Source organism: Camelus ferus, chromosome 22 (genome assembly GCF_009834535.1).
Source record: "Camelus ferus isolate YT-003-E chromosome 22, BCGSAC_Cfer_1.0, whole genome shotgun sequence".
NCBI classification, from domain to species: Eukaryota; Metazoa; Chordata; class Mammalia; order Artiodactyla; family Camelidae; genus Camelus; species Camelus ferus.
This window is the reverse complement of record NC_045717.1, coordinates 19,297,239-19,320,405: the sequence shown is the minus strand read 5'-3', so window position 1 is coordinate 19,320,405 and position 23,167 is coordinate 19,297,239. Positions and strand designations below refer to the sequence as shown.

Below are 23,167 nucleotides of genomic sequence, written 5' to 3'. Positions count from 1 at the left end.
GACAATGAGCTGGTTGTTTCTGTTTGCTGAGCCTCTGCCTGGAGCCTGATATCCGCTAGATCTTGACTTGGTTGATTCCTTCTCATCACTCAGCCTTTTATTCTACCATGCCTGCTCCCAGAGAAGTCTTCCCAGTCCTCCCAACAGAAAGGGCTTGCCCCTCCTGACAGCACAGCCAGACCTCTCACTCTCTTCGCAGTGCGTTTTGCTTTCTGAATCATTTTGTCGATTTCCGCATTGACTTGACCAGTTGTCTTTGCTCCTTAAGGCGTCAGCTCCCTGGCGCCCTGAACAGCACCTGGCATGCAGTAGGTGCTCGCTAAGTGTTGGTTGCATGGTGAATACACATAATCCTTAAGTCCTTGTGGGTGGATTGTTTGAATAATAATAATGACAGGAAAATGTATGTATCTCAAGTCCCAATGATCAGGCTGTTTCCCAGGGCATGGAGAGGCAGGCAGGACAACCAGTGCCACTTAGTAGAGCCCCTTTGAGCTAACAACACACCCCTCGATCCCCACAATCTGCACACCCAGTGGATGGGGGATACCAGGGCTGAGAGAGGTGACGTGATTTGTCTGTCTCACACAGAGTGGGGACAACATGGCTCGGCTGGGGCTAGACCCATCATTCTGGCTTGCATCCAACTGACTTTTTTCTACCTCACCCTTCCACTGCACTGACATAGTATTTCATGTTTATAAAATTGGCCCATGAGAGCCTTAAAGAGCGGGAAAATACTGATTCATCCCAGCACTGCTGGTGTCTAGCACTTAGCAAGTGCTCGATAAATACTCATCAAACAAATTAATGGCTGAGTCCCAGTAAAATCCTTAAGTGCCTTCTGCCTTATGGCTTATTTTCCTCTAATTTTTTTGAGCATGGTTCATTCAGAAAAAGTATGGAAGATGTAAGAAACAAAACAAATCTCAGTTCAAGAGAACACCCAATTCCCCAGCATACAGGATAAAAATGGGGTGGATTTGACCGTGAAAGAGCTGAAGCCCCACAGTGGCTGTGAGGGAGGTTGTATGTCTGCTCCATTTTATACATGTTATTAAGTCATTCAGTGCCTGTTAATTATTTCTCAGTCCTCCTTTCCCCATTCACTCTCAAAATTGTTCTGGTTTGGGTGGTAAAATACATGGTCTTTCTGCCTGTGAGGTTTCCTGTCACCTCCCCTGGCCTCTCAGCGCCCTCTCTCACCCTCACTCCCTCACTTCCAGCCACACGGGCTTCCTGGCTGCTCCTCACAGATGCCAGGACCCTTCCTGCCTCAGGGCCTTTGCAATGGCTTTCCTGTCTGGCCTGGGTCTCTCTACCCACCTTCATGGCTTCCCCTCACCTCCTTCAGGTCTTATTAGAAGAACTTCAGCCTCTCACCTTGATGAGCCACAACCCTCCTACTGCCTTTTCTCCTGAGCTTTCATCACCCTCTTACACAGGAGTCGGCAAACCATAGCTCGTGGGCTAGCCACCTGTTTTTGTAAATTAAGGTTTACTGGCACACAGCCATACCCATTCATTATATTTTCTCTGTGGCTGCTTTTGTGCTATGAAAACAGTCTGAGTAGTTGCAGCAGAGACAGCACAGCCAACAAAGCCTAAAATTAAGATAATACCTGATTTATATATATATATATGTGTGTGTGTGTATATATATATACACACACACACAGATATACATATATTTCTTAATTATCTTGTTGACTGCCTTCTTCCTCCAATAAAATGTCAACACCCCCCCAAACAGGGATTTTTGTCTCTTCCATTTGCTGCATATCCTCAGTGCCTAGAAGATTGCTGGCACCCAGTACACATTCAATGAATGTTTGTTGAGTGAATGCATGATCTAAAGTCCTCCCAGATCTAATGCTTTTATGTTAGTCAAAATGAACATCTATGAATTATAAAAGGGCTAAGGTCAAAGGTCAGTTTCAACCCTTAGAGACCATGTGTCAAGAGATTTGTATTTATAATCATCAACTAAGCATGGTCTAAGCTTTCCTAACTGATATTAACCGAGAGGGAGAAATAGTGAAAAAGAGAAAAGCACACAGAGGTGGGGACAGAGAGGGATAAAGAGAAGAAAGGAGAGGAGGAAAGAGAGACAGAAAGAGGCAGAGAGAGACAGAGAGACTAAGAATGAGAGACAAGGACAGAGGGAAAAAGAAAGAGAAGAGGGGCAGAGAGAGGAGTAATTAGTGCCCAGTGCTGGGTTCAAATCCTGACTTCACCACCCTTGGCTAGAGGATCTTGGCAGGTCACCGCATCCCTGTGGGCCTCAGTTTCCTTATCTGGAAGATGGAGCTAAAAATATATCTCCCCTCATGAGGTTGTTTTATGGATCAACTGAGGATCCAAGGAAGATGTGGGTGTGCAGTGGGCTCGCAGCAAATGGCCCAAAGTTAACTCAAGGCATCCTGGTCCTGCTAGGACCCCAGCCTCTCCCCTTCTCCACCCTGGTAGCAACCAAGAGAGGGCAGCTCCCATCACCCACGCTGCACTCCCAGGCTGCTTCAGCCCAGCTGGTGAGGAGTGCATGGGGTGGAGGTGATTTCTGGCTCTTTTGAGTCACGCAGGCACATATGGTGAGGGGGTCCCTGTGAAAGGAGGCTGCCTGTCACTCAAGTAACACAGAGCCAGCAGCTCTTGTCTCTTGCAGATGGCCCCAGTGCAGCCCTCTTGGGCTTCCCCACCCTACCCCCTTAAGCTCAGAGAGCCAATCCTGGATCCTGTTTGCTGTGGGATGTGGGAAATGGCAGATTTCTGAGGGAGCCAGTGTTGAGTCAGAGCTGGATTCCAACCTTAACTCCCTGTGTGTGGCTCCAGGCCTGTTTCCTCATCTGTTAAATGGGAATATTTAAGGCTCTAACTTAGAGGTTTATCATCAAGGAGTCATGGACTGATGCACAGAAAAGTACCCAGAATAGTGTAGCACAGAGGAAATGGCTGATAACCCTCCATGATTTCAGAAGGCTACCCAGATCCAGCTTGGGTCCCAGGAAGGTCCAGGACAAGGGTGGAGCTCAGCTATGTTGATTGGGGTTCATTTGATAACAGATATGATGCAAACCACACTTTTGGCACAGAGTTTCAATACACCTGCCTCTGCAGTCTTTGGGCTTGGATAAGCACTCAGCCCATCGCCAAGTCCTAATGGGGGCAGGCCCACCATGCCCAGGGATGCCCCACTGCTCCATCACCAAGGATCCCTGGCCTTCTAGAGCGGGGCTTCCCAACACTGCACTCTTTGACATTTGGGGCTGGGTAACCTGTGGTGGGGGCTAAGCCAGACATGGACAGTGAGAACTTCAGTCACTTGCTAAACTATCACCTCCTCAGAGGGTTTTCCTAGTTGCAGCAACGCAGAAGTCCCTTTGAGATTCCCTCGGTCTCAACTGGGGTGGGGATCCTTGGGGGTCTGAAGCTAGAACTTGGGGAGTTAGTGAATTTGAATGGAAAAAGTGAACCCTTCACTTCCCCTGATTTCTACCAGAAGTAAGGCATTTTCTTCCATTATGAGGGGAGGCAGCAAAGTGTGACAGTGGGCAGGAACAGTGGCACAAGTCACTAGCAGAAATCACATATAGTTCACAGACATCCTGCAAAGTCTTTCAGGCTCAACACTCTCCAGAAATTACATGGGTTATCAGACCTGTTGCCAGGTCCTGTTGGCAATGTGTTATAAACTCTAAAACCACGTCACAAATCTGTTTTTAAAAAATATTCTGATAATTATTTCACTCTATTTGGCTTCCTCCATCATCTCATGCATTTTAATTTATGTCTTGAAAATCATTAGACAGTCAAAGGGGTCTGTGGCTCAACAAGGTTTCAAATTCTTTCAGGTGGAGTCTCTTGTTCCCCATCTCCCATCTTTCTGCCCCAGACTTTAGTGAGAGTTTTAAGAAATTACTCCTTTAAAAATTAACTGCCCTCCCTCCTCCTCCTCTCTCTCACTTCCTCTTTCTCCCCTCCCCCACCCCCAATATCTATTTCTCTGGGTTCAGTTCAGAGCACAGGGAAGAGGACATCAGAGCTCACAGTCTGGTGCTGACAAGTCCCTGGCTGGCACCTCAGGCAGCTCTCTCAAGCAGGGTCTCACCATGTGAGGACACAGCGAGAAGGCAGTCGTCTGTAAGCCAGAAAGAGAGCCCTCACCCGTTTGTAAACTGGGTGACAGTAATCTCTCCCTCACCAGTTATTTAAAAACAAAACTCCAGACTTTATTTGGATTTCATCCGCTTTTCCACGAAGGCCCCTTTTCTGTCCCAGGATCCCATCCTGGATCTCCCATTGCACTTAGTCCTCATGCTTCTTCAGACTCTTCTGGTCTGGGACAGTTTCTCAGTCTTTCTCTGACTGTCATAACCTTGACAGTCTTGAAAAGAACTGGCCAGGTACCCTGTAGAATGCTCTCCAATCTGTGTTTGTCTGATGTTTTGCCCGTGATTAAACTGGGGTTATGAGTCTTTGAGAAGAAGACCACAGAGGTGAGGTTCCCTCTCCATCATAGCAAATCAAGGGTCCCACGATGACACATCCACTGGAGATGTCAGCCTTCATCACTTGGTTAAGGTGGTGTCTTGTAGGTTTCTCTACTGCAAAACGATACATCTTTCCCTACTCTATTCTTTGAAAGTGAGTCACTAAGTCCAGCCCATCCGCAAAGTACGGAGGGTGGAGATTCAACTCCACTCCTAGAGGGGGAGTGTCTACATATATTAAATGGAATTCCCTAAGGAAGACTTGTCTCTTTTTCACTTACTTTATTTAATAATAAAGCAATAAAATGATGATTTACCATTGCTATGTCAATCAATCAGTCATTTATTTATTTTGGCCTAGACCCTGTCTGGATAGGTTATATAAGATAAAAGCTCAGCCAGCACACAGTGGGCCCCCAGAAAATGCTCATTCTCCTGCATTTCCTCCCTGTCTCCTGGTCTAGAAGTAACCCCAAATCTCTTTTTTCCTCCTAAACATTTAGCAAGACAAATTTAAATATATTCCCTGATTATAAAAGTAAAGCATCAAACTACTATATAGAAAATAGACAGGCAACAAGGATTTACTGTGCAACATAGGGAATTCTATTCAATATCTTGTAATAACCTACAGTGGAATATAATCTGCCAAAAAATAACTGAATCACTATGCTGTACACCTTAAACTAATACAATATTGTAAATCAACTTCTAAAAAAAGAGGCTAAAAGTAAATTGTGCTCATTGTAGAAAAATTTGACCACATAGAAAAATATAAAGAAAATAAAGATTCCCACGTCCCACTACCTAGAGATATCTTGGTACAGTGGCTTTGGCTTCTATTCTTTTTATTTTTCGTATTTTCAAAATTACGCCCTTGAGATTATAAGGTGCTACGGACTGAATTGTGCCCCTTCTCCCCGCAATTCATCTGTTGAAGGCTTAATCTCCGATGCAGTGGCATTCGGAGATGGGGCATTTGGGAGGTGATTAGAGTTATAGGAGGTAATGAGAGTGGGGCCCCCAGGCTGGGGTTAGTGTCCTTGTGAGAAGAGACACCAGAGAGCTTGTTCTCTCTCTCTCTCTCTCCCCTCACCATGTGAGGACACAACAAGAAGGTAGCCGCCTGTAAGCCAGGAAGACGGTCCTCAGCAGAACTGGACCATGCTGGCACCCGGATCTCGGACTTCCAGCCTCCAGGACTGTGAGTGAGTACACATCTGTTTTCTAAGCTGCCCAGTCTGTGGTATTTTGTGATGTCAGCCTGAGCGGACTGTGACATAAGGCTTATCTCACCTTGATCCTTTTTTAAAAATCAATTCCCCTACCTTGTCATTATATGGTGAGCATTTCCCCAAGTCCTTAAATATTCTCCCAACAGACGATTTTTAATGACACATGATATTCCATCATATGGAGGGACCATACGGTATTTAACCAGTTGCCTCCAGTTTTGTTCTATTTTTATAAATAACACTGGGGTGCACATCCTATATAAATCTTCGATAGTGTTGCTGATTAGTTGAGGTGAGGCTTTTTCTAAAAGGCACTTTAAGCAGGAAGCCAGGAAGGAAAGAAAAGAGACAAATTGAAAAGGGGAAAATCTGGAAGAGGTCCCAACACACTGTGTAGGCAAGCTACTGTTCCCTCTGCCAAGAATGCTCTTCCCTAAACATCTGCCTGGCCCCCTCCTCCTCTGTGGAAATGTCACCTCCTCTGAGGAGTCTTCCCTGATTGCCTGACCTAATCTAGTCCCCATATCCCATAACTTGTCCTCTTATGCTGCTGTCGTCTTCATAGGACGACATAGGGCATGCCATCACGTCCCATATTGTGCATTTGCTTAAAGTCTATCTTCTACTTTCTGAGTAGTTTACTATTTGTTGTGCTTATTGTTCACCTCTGTCTCCCCTACGAGGGTGGGGATTTTTGTCTGTCTTCTTCATTGTGTTGTCCCCAATCACCTGATTATCTCCCAGCACCCAGTCAGCACTTAATAAGTGATTATGGAATAAACAAATGGATTTCAACGATGTTGAGAAAAGAAATGAGATGTTGGGATCATAAAGCCCTGCTCATCTAGGTGGGCAACATACATTTGGCATCCGTGCTGTGGATTCTAAGATGCTTGGAGCAGGTGCCTCTGGACTCTTCCTGTGGATCTTACCTGCCAGCGGCTGGTGAGGCCATGCCTACGGACTTGGCTCTGGCACCAGTGTAAAGGACAAAGACTCCAGACACTGTGCCTGACTGTGGCTGCATGGAGTGAGGGGCATCCTAGGGCAGGGCTGGGCAGGCCTGGCAGATGGCAGGGCCCAAATGAGTCTGGAAAAGCAACAGCTCTGCCCTCACCAGTAGAAACTCAAAGATGCCACCTTAGCCCCTGCCCTTAGCCATGAGTGGCCCTGGTGGTTGTGTTGTGGAGTGTGGGTGGGGTTGTCTTAATTTAAGAAGTCCCAGATAAGGGTTCAGGAGCAAGTACTTTATTTGAGAGGTGTTATGAATTGAATTGTGCCCCCACTCCCACCCTCCAAAAAAGATAAGTGGAAATCCTAACCTCCAGGACCTGAGAAAGTGACCTTATTTAGATACAGGGTTGTGCGGATGCCATTAGTTAAGTAAGATGAGGTTGCACGGGAGTAGTGTGGGCCCTAATCCAGGATGACCAGTGTCCTCACAGCAAGATGGCCATATGAAGGTGGAATACTTCAGTGGATGATGGAGAATCTATAAGCTAAAGGATGCCAAGGACTGCTGGCAGCTACTGGAAGCTGGAAGAGACGAGGGAGAATTGTCCCTTAGAGCCTCTGGAGGGAGACTGGCCCTGCTGACACCCTCTGGCCTCCAAACTGTGAGATGATAAGTATCTGTTGTTTTAAGCCACCCAGTTTGTGGTACTTTATTGCTGCTCTAGGCTCACATCAGGCTCAAACCACTGCTCAGGCTTCTACCCAAAGCATGACAGTGGGATGTGAGTGCATGGGAAGTTTTAGAAGGCTGCTCCGAATTAGTGGCAGTTACCAGTGGGGTGAGAATGGGGACTAAAGTAGGACCCCATGGCTCACTCCACTTCTTCAGGCCCTGCTGGAGTTTTCACAATGAAAAATTCATATACATTTCTAAAAGGAGTGCCCATCAGGGTGGAAAATTTGGCCTACAGAGAGCTTGTTCAGCACCACGCACTGCTCTAAATGCTTCACATGTATTCACCTCACTCGCTCCTCGTGCCCTGTGAGGTAGGGCTGTGCTTCTCCTCATTTTGCACACGTAGAAATGGAGGCCCAGAGAGCCCAAGCGACTTGTCTAAGGTTGCACAGCAAGGAAGTGCTGACTCAGGATGGGAACCTAGGCAGCTTAATGCCTAACTCTGTTCTCTCAACAGTTTCCCCTGAGCTTGCTCTCTACATGGTGGTTTTGCTCTAAGCTTCCAGGACAAACATTCCCTCAGACAACAGTGCTTACAACTATAGAAGTTTCTGGAAACCTATGGTCCTGCTCACACTTCCTCACCTACCACTGAGCACATTCCCAGTGTCTCCTTCTGAACCTCTGGACCCTTTCTCTGGATGTCCAACCCTGAGACACAGCCTGTTTCTGTGTTCACACTTTTCTTAGTTCCTGCTCTCCACCCCACTCTCTGCCTGAGTTCCCTTACCTTCCCCTTCCTGTCTGCTAGTTCTGCTTCCCTCCCAGGAAGGTTTCTTTTCCTATGAAGCCTCCTCTTGCACCAGCTTTGTAAAGAAAAAAATCCCAGAACCCATAAAACCTCCAAGCAAGATTTGGCCAATTGGGTGTAACCTTTTGCCCAAGCGTCTGTAGGGCAGGCCCAAGAAATCCAAGAAAGAGCCTGAACATCTCAAATCTGTTGTCTGTTCCTAGAGATGCTATGCTTGGGCAAGATCTGTTTGCAAACTAGAACACCGTCTCCCTTTGCCCCATCCTCTGTATTTGTCAATCAGTGATCATAATAACGGTAGAAAACTATTGGTCTACAATATGAACAACACTCCCGAGATGTGGTTGACTTGTGCAGTGTGTGACATGCACAACTGTCCATGGTAGTTCCTTTTGCTGCCCATTCCAAGCTGCATTCTCAACTCCACCCTAAAATAAGCTACTGATCCAAAGGATGGATTCTTACAAATCTCCCTCCACCCCCAAGGGGGGAAATTCCTTTATGAACATGCACCATGACTCCTCTACGTGCAGGAGGATGCCCAGTATTGCTTCCCTGGTAGGCTGAGCTGTGGCTCATGGGCAGGACCTTCACTGGAAAGTCAGCATGTGTGTGGAGCAGCCTTAGGATGCGGCATAGGAAACAGGGTGGAAGGGGAGGCATCTTTCAGGCCTGTCCCTAACATTTTCAAAACTTACGACAAGAGTACCAACCGAGGTCCTCATAATATGTGTGAATATTTAAAAGCTACTAAATAAAACATGCTGTGCACTTCCCCTTTACAAACATACCTTCATAAGGTCAGTCTGCGATTCAGAATCTGGGTGTCTGCACTGCATTATGGTGGAGGGACAGCCGTCCCTGCCCCTTGACCATGGTCTGCCACCTTCTCTTCCCACTCATGGTGCTGGTGGTACCAGCTCCTGGGAGACATTTCCCCTCAGCCCAATGGACTCCTCACCCCATGGGGAGGGGCATGGCCGGAGGAAGCGGGTGAGGGCTCCAGCGCAGAACCCCTTTGCATAGGTCCAAGGGTATTTCTCTGTGTTTCATCTGTGTTGGTTTTTGACTCACACAACCTTGACATATTCAAAAATCTAAAATTATATTTAAAATCTCATGCAATTAAAAGTTACTCAGCATCTGTGTGCCCTCTAGATTTCTACCTCCCGAGGGCCCTTCCCTACTTAGAATTCTGAGGACAAGACCCCCATATCTTCAAAGGACTGAGCCTCAGGCCGGCTCTCCCGGGGCTATGTTGAGTTGTCCTTTGGCTGCCTCCCTAGCTCAGGGTCCCTTCACTGCAGCCTCAGGAGTTGGCTGGTACTGGCTCTCCACGACCCCACATCACTTACGTTGTAGAGGAGGTCAGTCCACCCTTCCATGGTGATGCACTGGAAAACAGTCAGCACTGCAAATAGGATGTTGTCGAACTGAGTGATCCCATTGTTGGGTCCTTCCCAGTAGGTCTGACATTTGGTCCCATTGGGGCAGATGCGGGCAGGTTCCTCTGTCCCACATGGAGCTGGAGACTCACCCTGAATGTCATCTATGAAAAGGAAGGAGAGAAAAGTCAGGAGAAAGAGCCAGCAAAACCAGCACTGAGAAATAGGAGCCAGTGAAGTTTCAACACTGTTGGGGGAAAAAATGGCTATTAAAATGAATTTATCAGTCTTTTCCCCAAAAGTCCAATGGTTGGTTTTGTTGATCTATTCTTTGTTTTCTATTTCATTAATTTCTTCTTTTCTGTTTTTGTTCTTTTCCTAAATTTTTGAGATGGATTAATGTTCCTTAAGGCCATAAATGTCCCTTTAAGTGAAGCTTTAACTGCATCTCACAAATTTTGCCATGCATTATTATCATGATAATACTCAGTAACCTATTCAGAAATTTCCATTATTGTTTCTTCTTTGACTCATGGATAACTAAGAAGCATTAAAAATTTGTCAGATATATACAAAAATAAAATAATATAATGAATTCCCATGTACCTATCACCAATTTCAATCCTTATCAACTCAGGGCTAATCTTGTTTCACCCATATCCCCTCTTCATACTAAAATAATTTGCCTTGCCACAAAAATATCTTTAAAGCAAATCTCAGACATCCTGCCATTTCATCCGCAAATTAGAAGCCTGTCTTTTAACTTCCGAACACATATACGGTTACCTTTTTGTTACCGATTTCCAGCTTAATTGCATTGTGGTCAGAGAATATGTTTTATATTATTCTGTCCTTTTAAATCTGTCAAGATGCACTTTAAGGTCCCTAATACAGTCAGTTTTGGTAAATATGCTGTGCGCATTTTGAGGTGGTTGGGTGCAGTGTTCTCCAGACTCCAATTAGCACAGATTTGTCAATTGTGTTGTGTTATTCTTCTGTAGCCTGACTGATTTTCTTTTTTTTTCTTGAGATGTACTGGGCTCAGGGAGCTGTTCTGGAGGCGAGGGAGGCCAGTACACATAGTACTCACCCTTAGGCACAGGAGCTAAGCTTTCTCCAAAAAGCAGGAGGCAGATTGTGAAAATGCCACAAGGAAAGAGATACACGTCAATGGACACCCCTTTTGCTGGAAACCAAAGACAGATTCCTGGCAAAATCGGGCTGGGGCATAAAGGTTGGGTTCGAATTCTAATGCATTGAAGGGGACGGGGAGGAGGTATGTCTCCATGAGAACTCAGAGTCAGGGGAGCACCGAACAACCTGCACGTGTCTCCACTGGACCAGAGCAGCGGATATAAAAGGACTCTATTCAGCAAGTGACAGTTTTGAAGGTTTTCAGAGAGCGACACTGTGTGACAAGAAAACAGTCGAGTGTGTAAACTCAAGCTCCCCACTAAACACAAAAAGGTATCTCAATGGATGTGCTCCAGACTTTGCAGCACCCATTCCCAACCTCCACTGAGCAAGCAACAGAGAGAAAAGAACCAACACAGAATGCCTGAATCTTATTGACCTTTGGAGCTCCGGTGAAGCAGAAACTCCAGGTCCTGCAAAATGACACCCATCAATCTCAGAAGTGACACCTACTACTTACGAAGCAATGACACATCAGCCACTAGTTTAAGAAGTGGGAAACGCCTTCCCCATTCACGCCTGACGTGGTCCAGGAGCTGTTATATAATGAATACAGATCGGAAGGCAAAATCTTTTAAAAGGAATAAAAATTCCAGGGCTCCTCTAATGAATGAGAACCACTGTTTGTGGGGAAGTTCACCTCTGTCCAGAAACTTTTCCATTTCCACCTTGTGTCCAAATCTGGCTCAATTTCCATCCATCGTGCGGCAACCCCTGCATTAGCCCAGTGAACACTGGTCCCTTCCTTTCCTTGGGGCTACAATAGCTCCTGAATGTTCACATTTGGTGGGGAGAGAAAAGCAGGCATTAACGTGCATTGATATGCACTAGGGGTCTCGTGTCCTCAAACTATCTTGGAAGATCTTGGAAAGAAGGAAGCTTCCGCTTTTCCTTTGCATTTCTCTGCGAGTTTAGCGCCATGCTGGGCACACAGGAGCCAGGTTCCTGATGATAAAGAGAGCCATCTGCAAGAGAAAACCTGTCTGTCTTTGGCAGCTCTGCCTAGCGGTGTTCCTGATTGAGATCCCATCCCCCCTCAACCTCCCCGCCCCCTCATCACGAAACACTCCGAGGGCTGCTTCTAGAAAAGCAACCGTCCAGAGAGTCTGAGGAATTCGGTTATAAATATATTTTAAAATTAACCTGCTGCCTGGGTGTCTGTATAAATCTGTCTCTTACTCACACGGCTTATATTTTTAATCACGAGCTTTTCAGTCATCCTCCAAATCAAGGCTTCCTACCCTTCGGGCTGCCTCACCCACATCTGTCCCCTTACAACCCTGACTCAGACTCAAGCCAGTCTTCTGTCCCCTTGGCTAGAGAGAGTTAAAGAAAGGGAAAAAAAAAAAAACAAAACACAAAAAAACAAAAACCAAAACCCCAGGATCCAGGAGTCCCAGTTTCTCTGCCCTCGGCTGATTTTTTCCGAGGGGCCCTGCCCTGAATCTCTCCCTCCAGTATTTCCGCCCGGGTGATGAGGCCAGGAGCAGAAATAGCTCTGCCTCAATCTGACTCAATTAACACCTTCTTCATTGGGGAAAGAAATAATTAGGACATCCCATATTGAGCAAACTTCACAAGCCCAGGAGAGAAGGAGACAGGAGGAGCAAGAAAAAAAGGAGGAAAAAAAAATCATCCTGAATAAACCTTCCCTACTGGGTTTTCCTGCCCTCTGGGAGGTCTGGGAAGATGTCTCGGCTACCCAGGGGGTCACCAGGCTGAAAAGGTGGATGGGACAGAATCTTCCTTATAAGACAGGCTTGAAACCTCTTTCCCTCTGGGCTTCAGTCCACACTGTCCACTCCCTCAGTTCAGTTTCCTTGACCCATGACCAGCACTGTCACTCAGCCTGTGCGTACCGAGGCAGCTGGTGGTTCAAATACTGAAATACAGGCTTCACTCCACATTTGATTCCACTTGGTTCATGGGCTTCAGAGAACAAGTAGCTAGAAGTTTGGATAGCAGGGTATTTAATTGAAAAGGTCTCTGGAAGCTACTGGGTCTGTGAGTGTGTGGACAGCAGGGGACACCCACGCTGCCCCACTCACTCTGATTCTGAGCTGAGCACCAGGGCTGTACCTCCTTGTCTTCCTGGTTTTTCTCCTGCCTTCTCCCCTCCCCCTGCCTGGCACAGCTCGAGGAGAGGGACCAAGACCCTGGTGGTGCTGAGTTCTATTGGTCAGTGCCAGCACTCCCAGAAGGATGTCTTTAAGGCACATTCTTGGGGAGACCAGGAGGAGCCATCCTCTACTCTCCTTTTCTCCAGAGCCACTGGATCCCTTCCTTCCTGGCCAGATTGCCCCCCGCATCTTCCTGCTTTAGAACCCAACACGCCCTGAGGTCTGGGGTCACTGCAAGGTAACTAGGTAAAGAGCCTGTGGGCATCCTGCCCATATTCTGCTATCATCTGCTCTGCCCCTGCGTGCTCTCCCTGAAAACATCTTTGGTGCCTGCTCCAGCTCAGCATGAGGGGCAGCCAGCTGTGCCAGGGCATTAATGCCCACCCAGGGCCATTCCTCGCCAATGTTGGACAAAATTTGGTGCGTAAGTACCCAGCTCCCTCTTCTCTCATGTGGGATGGCTGTGAGGTGTGTGACCTACCCTATTTCTCCGAGGTGCCCAATGGGACTGACGTCTGGTTGCCCAAAATGGTAACTTGCTTGGTAGCACCCCCTTTACCAGATGTTTCCCCCACCTGTCTCACTTCCCCACTTTCCTGACGGTGCTTCCAGGGGTCACTTCCCAAATAAACCACTAACATTGGGACAGCTTCCTAGGGAATCCCAAGGCAATGTCCTAGCAACAACCAAGGTCTTGGGGGCTGTTTCACCCCCCACCTTGCCTGCAGTGCTTTGGGGAGGAGGTGCCCCGGTTTCTTAAGAGAAAGACGCAAACCTCTACCCATCTCATCGGGAGCTTGTCCCCAAAAGAGAAAAAGAAATGGGAGGAAGGTCGGGGGAAAAAAAAGTATTGCACTACATGGACCTACCTGTCCCCTCTTCGAAGCAGGTGGTATGAAATTTTCCCATATAAAATTCTAACCCTATGATTGCAAAAATAAGGATTGCAAAAAATAGGAGGAGGCCAATCTGCAGCAGGGGGATCATTGCCTTCATGATGGACTTCAGGACGACTTGTAAACCTGGAGAGACACAGAGAGAGAGAGGCCCCACGGGCCCATGAGAAGGCACCCCGAAACCCCACCTCCAGGATACCTCCCAAGGGAACCCAGGACACACGGGGGAAGGCTGGGGACGGGGCCAGGGCGAGGGAAGATGGATGGAAGACCCAGAGGCTACTCATTATAATAACAGGAACACTCCCTTCAAACATGTTAGAGAATTTTTTATTTTCAAATATTTCAAAAAGCATTTGGCCTAGGCCGCCCTATTTGATGACCTTCTGGGCAAGAATGAGGTGGAGAGTCGTTGCTTTCTGAGCCCTGTTCTTGCGCACGGAGCGCCTTTCACCCAGAGCGGGGTGCCTTTTTCTAACTTTTTTCCACCAAGAGGGGGCGACGTGTCCTAATTCATACAAAGGCACCATAGAGGCTAGCTGGCAGCTCTGCACGGAAAAGCAGTCCATGTCCCAGTTCCAACCCTGAGAAGCCAGACGTTATTTCACTGGCTTTTAGCAACAACCCCAGGAGGCAGGTGCACGTGTAAAATCATCCCCACTTCCCAGAGGTGGGAAGTAAAGCTCAGAGGGGCGTCATGATTCACCCTAGGACATGAGAAATAACAGGGCCAGGATTCGAACCCAGGTCGGAACGATGTCAAACCCCATGTCTGAAGCCATGGTTCCATGTGTTTAGGAAAGTCTGTGGTCAAAATCAGGGTTCAGGCGTATAGCTTGGGTCTTGCTTCTTGATTAGAAGAACCTCCCATGGCCCACAATTAACATCTCTTGATAGTTGGAAACCACAGGGGACAACGCTACTCCAAGGTGTCCCAAACGTAAGGCTGACGCTGATGGAGGCAGTGTGGCAGAGTGGCTGAGGCTCTGGACACTGGAGACAGTTGATGCCTAGGCCAGGTCTCCTTTGCTGTTGGCGCACCCTCCCTCCAGCTGCTGTGGGCACTGGCTGCTAACGGTTCCCAGATGCCCCGCTTTTCACAGAATCACCCTTGGTTATTAAAAGCACCTCACCTGGGAGGCGTCTGCTTTCCCCCTCCCACCCCCAGCAATCGATCACATAAGTACAAAAGGCCAGCAGCCCTTGCCTCAAATAGGAGAGAACTCAGATGCTACTCACACTCCAGAGCTCCCCAGGGGATCAGGCTGAGATGGCATCCTTGTTCAGCTCCTTCCCCTGCCCCGTCCTGCTGCCCTCATCCTTTCTCTCCTGATAGCACTCCCCCAATAAAGCAAGTGCATCTGAACACCCATCTTTGTCTGCTTCTACGGAACCTGACCTAGTCATCTCCTGACTAGCAAAGTGACCTGAGCAAGTCAGGGTGCCATTCTGAACCTCGGTTTCTTCATCTGTAATCGGGAGTTAGACTAGCACCTCCCTCTCAGGATTAAATGAGAAAGTTCACACCTAGCAAAGTGCCTGGCATGTCACTGGTGGTCATTCAACAGAGACTCTTTTTAGTATTAGCTACTCAATTTGGGATGGCCCTTAGTTTAATACGACAGAAGCACCTGCTGGAATCTTGCAGACACTTGAGTAGAAGTGCCTTCTTTCTACAAAAAGACCCTGCTGGTGGTTATCTGGGACGTCTTACTCTTTAAATCTGGATGGCAATAAATCTGAAGAACAAAGCTAATGAAACGTAAAATGGAGGTAATAACAGAACCTACCTCACAGGCTTGTTGTGAGGATAAATGAGTTTAAAAAATGGCAAATACTTAAAACAGTGCCTGGTACATAGTAAGTGCTTATAAATTATTATTATTATTGTTACTACTACTACTACTGGGGCAGTAGGACAGAAAAAGGTCAGCCCTGTTTTGCTTTCTTTTTCTCTTTATTTTGCAGCTGAACCTAGTCCTGACCCTGAATTCTGCAGCCACCCCCAAAGGGTGGAGTAAAAGCATCCTTGAAGGATGAGAAAATAGCAGGGAGCGAGTAAAGACTTTGGAGCTTGTCACTGTCCAACTGTCAGAAATCAAGTGAGTAATTTAACCTTTTGGAGCCTCAGCCTTTTCATCCCTAAAATGGTTCCGCACCTAGGTAATTGTGAAGCTGAACTAATACACAGAAAGCTCGTTCGGCTGTGTCCCGTATGCAGTAGGCACCCAATACGTTGTAATGGTTATTGCCACCCATTATTACCAGGCTTGGGAGTCATACTGGCTAACTCCTAATTCTGACATTCTCAGCCATGCGACTTTGCTCAAATTATTCAGCGGCTCTGAGCCTCAGTTTCCCTGTCTGTAAAATGGGGACAACAGCACTATCCACTTCACAAGGTTGGGAGTACGGAGTGAGAGACTGTGTGGTGCTTAGCACGGCTCCTGATGGATAAATGTTCAGTAAGGAGGTGGTTATGGGTGAGGGTCCTGGCTTGCTTTCAGGAGCTTGTGCAGACCTGCAGCCAGGTTCCTGGGGGTCCCCTGAGGGGCTTCCCCAAAGAGACTGCTTGGACTCAGGCTGCAGAAGCACCCAAGGGCTGCCAATGAGATGCTTTGCGGAGAGGAAACCGAGGGCTCCCAGGACCCCTGAGCAGACCCCTTGCCAGGGTTGGAAACTCACGCACTTGGGATTCCAGATACCAGCTTGAGCGGCCGCAGCACTCGAACTGCCCTCAGCGTCCGGAGGTCAAACTCCGTCCCAACTGTTGCCAAGATGCTGGAAGAAAAAGCCAGAACAGAAAGCCAAGGGTGGGTTTCAGGGTCCGACAGGTGGGTGGGGGGTCGATGTCATGGTTTATTGTCTGGGTGACCACAGGCAGGTGACTTTACATCGGTGGACCTCAGTTTTCCCACCTGTAAAACTGTGTTAATAGCACCTGCTTCACGGGATGAAAGGTGATTTACAAAGACCCCAAATAGGTGTCTGGTGGATGAGGCTCAATAAATATTGGGCTGAGAAGAATGGAGGCTTTGCCACAGCACTTCACTTAGTACAATAATCTCTAGGTCTGTCCATGTTGCTCAAATGGCATTATTTTATTTTTTTTATAGCTGAATAGTATTCATTGTATATATATATATACATATATATATATGTATATATATATATATACACACACACCACATCTTCATTATCCAATCATGTGTCACTGAAATTTGGTGTGTATTCTACCCTTCTGGCACATCTCAATTCAGGTGTTCAATGGTCACATGTGGCCAGGGGTGGATGGACTATACAGCTCAGGCACAGAGAAAGAGTCAGTGGGGTAAAGATGTAAAGAAAGTGAGCCACATGAATATGTCAGAGGAAAACTCTGGGCAAAGGGACAGCCAGTGCAAAGGTCCTGAGGCAGAACCACACCTGGTACATCTGAGGAACAGCAAAGAGGCCAGTATGGCTGGAACCAAGTGAGCCAGGGTGACAGTGGGAGGCGATGAGGGCAGGGAGGTGATGAGGCAGGTCATGCAAGGACTTGTGGGCCACAGTGAAGCTTTTGCTCTGAGTGAAGTCACAGCCATGGAGGGTTCTGAGTATCGAAGGGACATGATCTGACTTGTGTTTAAAATAAGGCTTCTCTAGGGGCCAAGGCCAGAAGCTGGGAGACTTGGGGGAGGTGACTGCACTGGTCCAGGCGAGAGATGAAGGATTTAGACCTGGTTGTGCTGGGCACAGTGATACTGCTGAGATGAATTCAACCCTGCCCTTAGATGACCACACACGTAAGGGGGTGAGAGATTCAAGTACAAGTCCTTCTGGTCCCAGGGCGGTCAGAGGCAGGAATGAGGAGGAAATGAATTCAGACAGGATGGCTGGGGACAGCGTGACTGTGGAGTCCAAGTTTGAAGAGGCAGCACAGCACAAAATCTTACAAAATCTTAGACCAGAGGTTAAACCCTGGCCCCGCATTTTCTCATTACATGGCCTTTGCCCTAACTTGTCTCAGCCTCTGAAATGCAGATCATCTTACCTCCCTCTTGCCCAGTGCAATCCTAGCCAGCACCTAAGATGCACTATCTCTCAACCCCCTCCTGGGAAGGATGGCAAGGGAGTAGGAGGAGAATGCCAGGAGAGGAGAGGCTTCTTGGGCTGAGAATGCCCTATAGCGGCAGAAGGCTTCCCTCTGGATGATGGGGGGACAAATCAGGTGGGCAGGATGGTTGGAGGCTGTGAACTGGAGGCTGATGAGGTGGGTCTTGTCGTGTGGACAGTGGGAGTCATGTTAAGGTTTTGGAGCAGGGGAGGGATGTGATTAGGGTTGGCAAGCCTGACAGCTGAAAGGACAGATTGGTGGTGATGGAGGCAGGAGTGAGGAGGGAGCCGTAAGAGCAGACCGGCGTCATGAGGGCTAGAACTAGGACAAAGGCAGTGGGAGTACAAAGGAGGCCCCAGTTTATATATAGCTGCCATTGACTGCTGTGCACCAGGGAGCTTGCCTGGGCTCATCAAATCCTCCCTGCGTCCCAGCAGTCAGCAGGGTGAGTCCCATCTTACAGAGGAGGAAACTGAAGCCCAGAGAAGTTCTGAACGCATGGAGGTCCACACTACCAAGTAAGAATGTGAACTCAGGACCCCAGGACTCCAGAGCCCAGCTTTCCACCTCACATGGCTTGTTGGATGGGGTGGGAGCAATGGTGGGAAAGAAAGAGATGGGAAGTATGGCTTCCTGGTTCCAAATGAACCACCAAGTAACAGTCATTCATTTATTCCACAAGTGTTTGTTGAGAACCTACTATGTGCGTAGCTACTCAGGGAGAACCTGAGAGTGCCACCATCAACCAAGTGAAAACGGGAAGAGGTGTGGTATGCCAGATGGTGTGAAGCACTATGGAGAACAATACGGCAGCCACCAGGACTTCCAGTGGAAAGACCGAGTGTGGGATGGGAGGGAGGAATCAAGAGCGACTCCAGGGTTTGGGGCTGGGCCACTGGACGGATGGAGTTGTCAACTGAGACGGGGAAGGTGGAGGAAGGGGAAGGTTTGGAGGAAGCCCAGGAGCTGGGTTGTGGACTGGACACGCTGAGTTTGAGAAGCCAGTTTTCTGTGACTCCCTCTTTAGAACCTTCCAGTGGCTTCCAGCAGGCTTAGAATAAAATCTAGAGTCTATCATGACCACAAGACCTTGTGTGACTTGACTCCCACTGACCGCCCTGTCTCACTACACTCCGGCCACTTCAGCCTTCTGTTCTTCCAACAGGAAAAGCTCCTTTCCACCAAGGGAATGATATGCTGGCTGTCTCTTCTATTGCAGACACCTGCCCCATCCCTTCAACTCTCTCCCTCTTTGCCTAGTGGGCCCTCTTCAAATCCTTTAGGTTGCAGCTCCAATTCTGCCTTCTCAGAAGGGACAGATGGGGTTGTGGTTGACCAGATATCCCAGGGTTGATAGCTAAAATGAAAAAGGTAGAGAAAGAATATGGGTGGAAAAGAGGGAGAAGCCACAGAGGCAGGAGGAGACCTGGAAGAAGGGTGTCATCCCTGAGGGTTAAGTTCAAAAGTGTTTTGAGAAAGGAGAGGGCATTGGTCCCCAGGGCAGCATAGACAAAGACGAAGAAGATGCCACGGATGAAAAGCAGGCATCACGCAGGGCCTCGGGTCTCTGGGGAGTCTCGCCGTGCCTGATGGCTGGAGAGAGAAGGTTGAGAGGTACTGGAAACAAGAGCCTGGGCATGAGAAGAAAGGATGTTCAGGGTGGAAGAGAACCGAGTATGCTGATGTGTCAAGAGAGGGAAGTCGATGCTGCAGCCTTGGCCTTTAGAGCTGCGCTGCCCAATACAGGAACCATTAGGCACACATAGTTATTTAAATATACATTTAAATTACATTAAATTAAATGAGACATTCAGCTCCTCGGTCGCATTAGTCGCACTTTCACATAGCTCTTTAAACATATCATTAATATAATTTAATTTAAATTAGACACTCAGTTCCTTAGTTGCATCCGTCGCATTTTAAGTGCTCCACAGCCGCGTGTGGGCAGTTGCATCCCAAAGGACATTTCCGTCATCGCAGAAAGTTCCATCGGATGGTGCTGCTCTAGCGTGTCTACCCCAGAGGGCAGGAATTTTTGTCTGTTTTGCTCACGACGGTATCCCCAGGACCTATAACTGTGCCTGGCATATAGCAGGCACTCAATAAATGTTTGTTGAATGAATGAATGAATAAATAATGAAGTGAAATGGAGAAAGGCATCGTGACAACTAACAGAGTAGATTCCGGAAGGGAGGGAGGGCTGTGTAGAGGACAGGACTTATCTTAAACTAGGAAAAAACCACTCAAGACACTTATGGCTGTCAACCCAAGAGCCAGTCCCACTCCCTCCCTTGCGAGTGGGGTCCTTCTGTCATTCAAAGAAGCAGAAACGCCCAACAGTCTCTTTTTCCCAGGATTTCTTGCCATGGGAGCGCTGGTCACATGGCCCAGTCTTGTGCTTAACAGGACCTGAGTGCAAGTCTCCTGAGTGCCTCTGGAAGAGAGGTTCCCTCCATCAAGAGGAGTCACGTGGCAGGAGACAGTCCCTCCTCTTCTTTGGCTGACACTTATGTGTCTACCCAGGATGGCTGGGTAGCCATCTTGGAATGGGGTTGCCACCCTGGGACTGTGAGTGGTAAAGGTCACCAAGGAAAGTCCTTACACTGAAGATGGCCGAGTGAAAAGGTGGAAAGGATTCCTTGGAGACCCTGCTGAGCTGCAGAACCGACACTGCAACCAACCTCCCAGCCTCCAGATTGCTTGTAATGTGGATAACACACACTCTTCCCTCGCAGCTAAGAGCCAGAGAGCCTCAGTTCAAATCCCAGTTCTGCTAGCTACTGTGGCCTTGGGCACACCACTCAACATCTCTGTGCCTCAGTTTCCTGAGTTGTAAAATGGGGGTAATAATAGTACTTCCCTTTATAGGTGTAGAGATGTATGGGGTATACTTAGAACTGTGCCTGGGGTTTAGTAAGTAAGTCCTCTATAAACGTTTGCTATCATCGTCATCCTCTTAAACTTTTATTTTGTTACTTTCCCTGAAATTATACCAGAACTGACCGATAAAGAAACCAACATTCATTGAGTTTATTCTCTTTGCCAGGTTATAGCTTGTAGCTTTACATACTGAGGTCCCATTTTATGCCCCAGTATCTTTTCCATGTGAATGTCATATTCTCAGTTCATTGACAGGGGAACTGAGACCCGGAGGGGTTAGCCACTTGCCCACAATCACACAGCTAACACGTGGTGCCTGTATCTGGGTCTGGCTTTCCTGCCTCCTCCGTGCTGCCCGTTTAACTCCTCCACCCCACTTACCCTCTCCCGGGACCTCAGCCAAGCTTATGCCTCCACTAACCTGAACTCAGAAAGGAGCTAGATTTTTCTCTGGCCGGAAGTCAGAATGTCAATAAATATTTGCAGAGGAGCGACTACTATGTGCCAGGTGGGTGAGGAGGGGAACACGTGCAAAGGCCCTGGGGCTGGAGAGACCTTATGGTGCAGAGTGAGGTCACCAGCTGAGAGGCAGAGGACTGGAGAGTGGGAAGGAGATGTTAGTGTGGCTGGAAAGCAGGAAGTGGGGAGGATGGGGGCTGTTGCTGACCCCCGACCTCAGGTTAGATCCCCCTCATAGATCTGGGTCAAATCTTGAGTTGGGGATTTAGGAACATAACTGCTTCCCACGCAGTCTATATTCTTGCCATTCATAGATTTTGCAAATCTTCCTCAAGTTCATTCTTATATCAGTCACCTGGTTTTTAGCTCCACTTGGGAAAACTATTTCTAAAATTCCTTTTTTAAACCCTCAAACGCAAAGGGTCAAGATAATCAATTTCCTCAGTTCACGGCATAATTTTGCCTTTGGTCTGTGCAATGCCCCTCTCTTGTTCATTCACTCACTCATTCATTTCCTTTTATCCCCAAATTCAACTTTCATTCCTGAAGAGATAACTGATATAATGTTTAATTTGGTCTTAGTGGAGTGCATTCTTATAAAACCTGTGCTTTATTTTGAGCGCATATATTTAAAATTTTCACAAATGGCATTAATTTTGGAATATTCTGTTGTTTTCTGTTTTGGCAGACATGCCATCTGGGGCTCTCTCTGAGCCCCAGGTTCCAAAGGTGCATCCGAGACATCTCTCCCTGACCCCCAGGCATGGATGCCAGGCAGCCTCCAGCTTCCCCTCCACAGATGACGCTGGACTGAATATCCTCATACCCGCTCCTTAAGGACCCAGTGAACGTCTGCCCCGACAGCATAACTGCTGGTGGGTCTGAACTTCACTGGACTAATTACCTCTGATGACCCTCCAGAGTGGCCCCCTAGACCACACACCTACGAGTGGGGCAGAAGCTTCCTCTGTTCCTATATCCTACCGACCCTTGCTTTATCCACCTTTCTTTTAAAAAAAAAGAAAAAAAAATTCTTCCCTTAATGGAGATACTGGGGATCGAACCCAGGACCTCATGCATACTAAGTATGTGCTCTATAGCCTGAGCTATACCCTCCTCCCCACCACTTGCCTGTTTTTTTCCACTTATATATGAGGCATAGAGATCCTGACTGTTTTAATTTTCATCTTTCTGACTACAAATGATTTTGAGTACCACACCATATACTGATTAGCTGTTCAGACTTCTCTTCCCTAATCTGCCTGATCACATTTTGTTTTTGCCTGCTTTCCTCTTGGGGTTGCTATGTTAGTGTCGTGATTCCCTCGCATAGTCTTTTTTGCTTTTGTTTTGGCAGGGTTAGGCTTATTTATTTACTTATCTTAATGGAGGGACCAAAGATTGAACCCGGGACCTCGTGCAGGCTAAGCACACACTCTACCCCTGAGCTATACCCACCCCTGCTCCCTCGTACAGTCTTGATCAGTGTTGCCTAATATGGTAGCCACTGGCTGCGTGTGGCTTTTGAGCATTCGAAATGAAATGTGGCTAATGTGAGTGAGGAACTGAGTTTTAAATTGTCTTTACTTTTAATTCAGTTTTATGTAAATAGTCACGCGTGGCTAGGGGCTGCAGTAACAAACAGCCGTTAGGTATGAACCCCTGGTCAGTTTTCCCTCTACCATTCCATGCACTATTTGCAAACACTACTTTAGTTCTTGCCACATGCCAGGTGCTATTTTAAATGATTATAAATATTAACTCGCTTCAAACTCCTAACAACCCATAAGTAGATGCTAGCCTTTCCATTTTATTGATGAGAAAACCGAGGCACAGAGAGGTTGAGTGACTTAACCCAAGGATTCGTAAGAAATGGTACTACCAACCAGGATTTGGATCTGGGAACCAAACTGCCCTGTTATGTGTTTATTTGAACAGATTTAGTTTTCATAAAATCAAGTTTTTTGTTTT

The 23,167-nt window shown here is 47.5% G+C and overlaps 1 protein-coding gene across 1 annotated transcript in view; it reads right to left on the bottom strand.

Moving 5' to 3' along the window:
* The window catches only part of CACNA1A (calcium voltage-gated channel subunit alpha1 A), a 268,920-nt gene that overhangs the window by 96,934 nt on the left and 148,819 nt on the right, over nt 1-23,167 (bottom strand). Inside the window, exons 6-8 of the mRNA XM_032465487.1 lie at nt 16,451-16,542; nt 13,735-13,887; nt 9,522-9,715 (exon numbers count right to left, since the gene is read on the bottom strand). Coding sequence (XP_032321378.1) covers nt 9,522-9,715; nt 13,735-13,887; nt 16,451-16,542 — 439 coding nt within the window. The remainder of the gene's footprint in view (nt 1-9,521; nt 9,716-13,734; nt 13,888-16,450; nt 16,543-23,167) is intronic.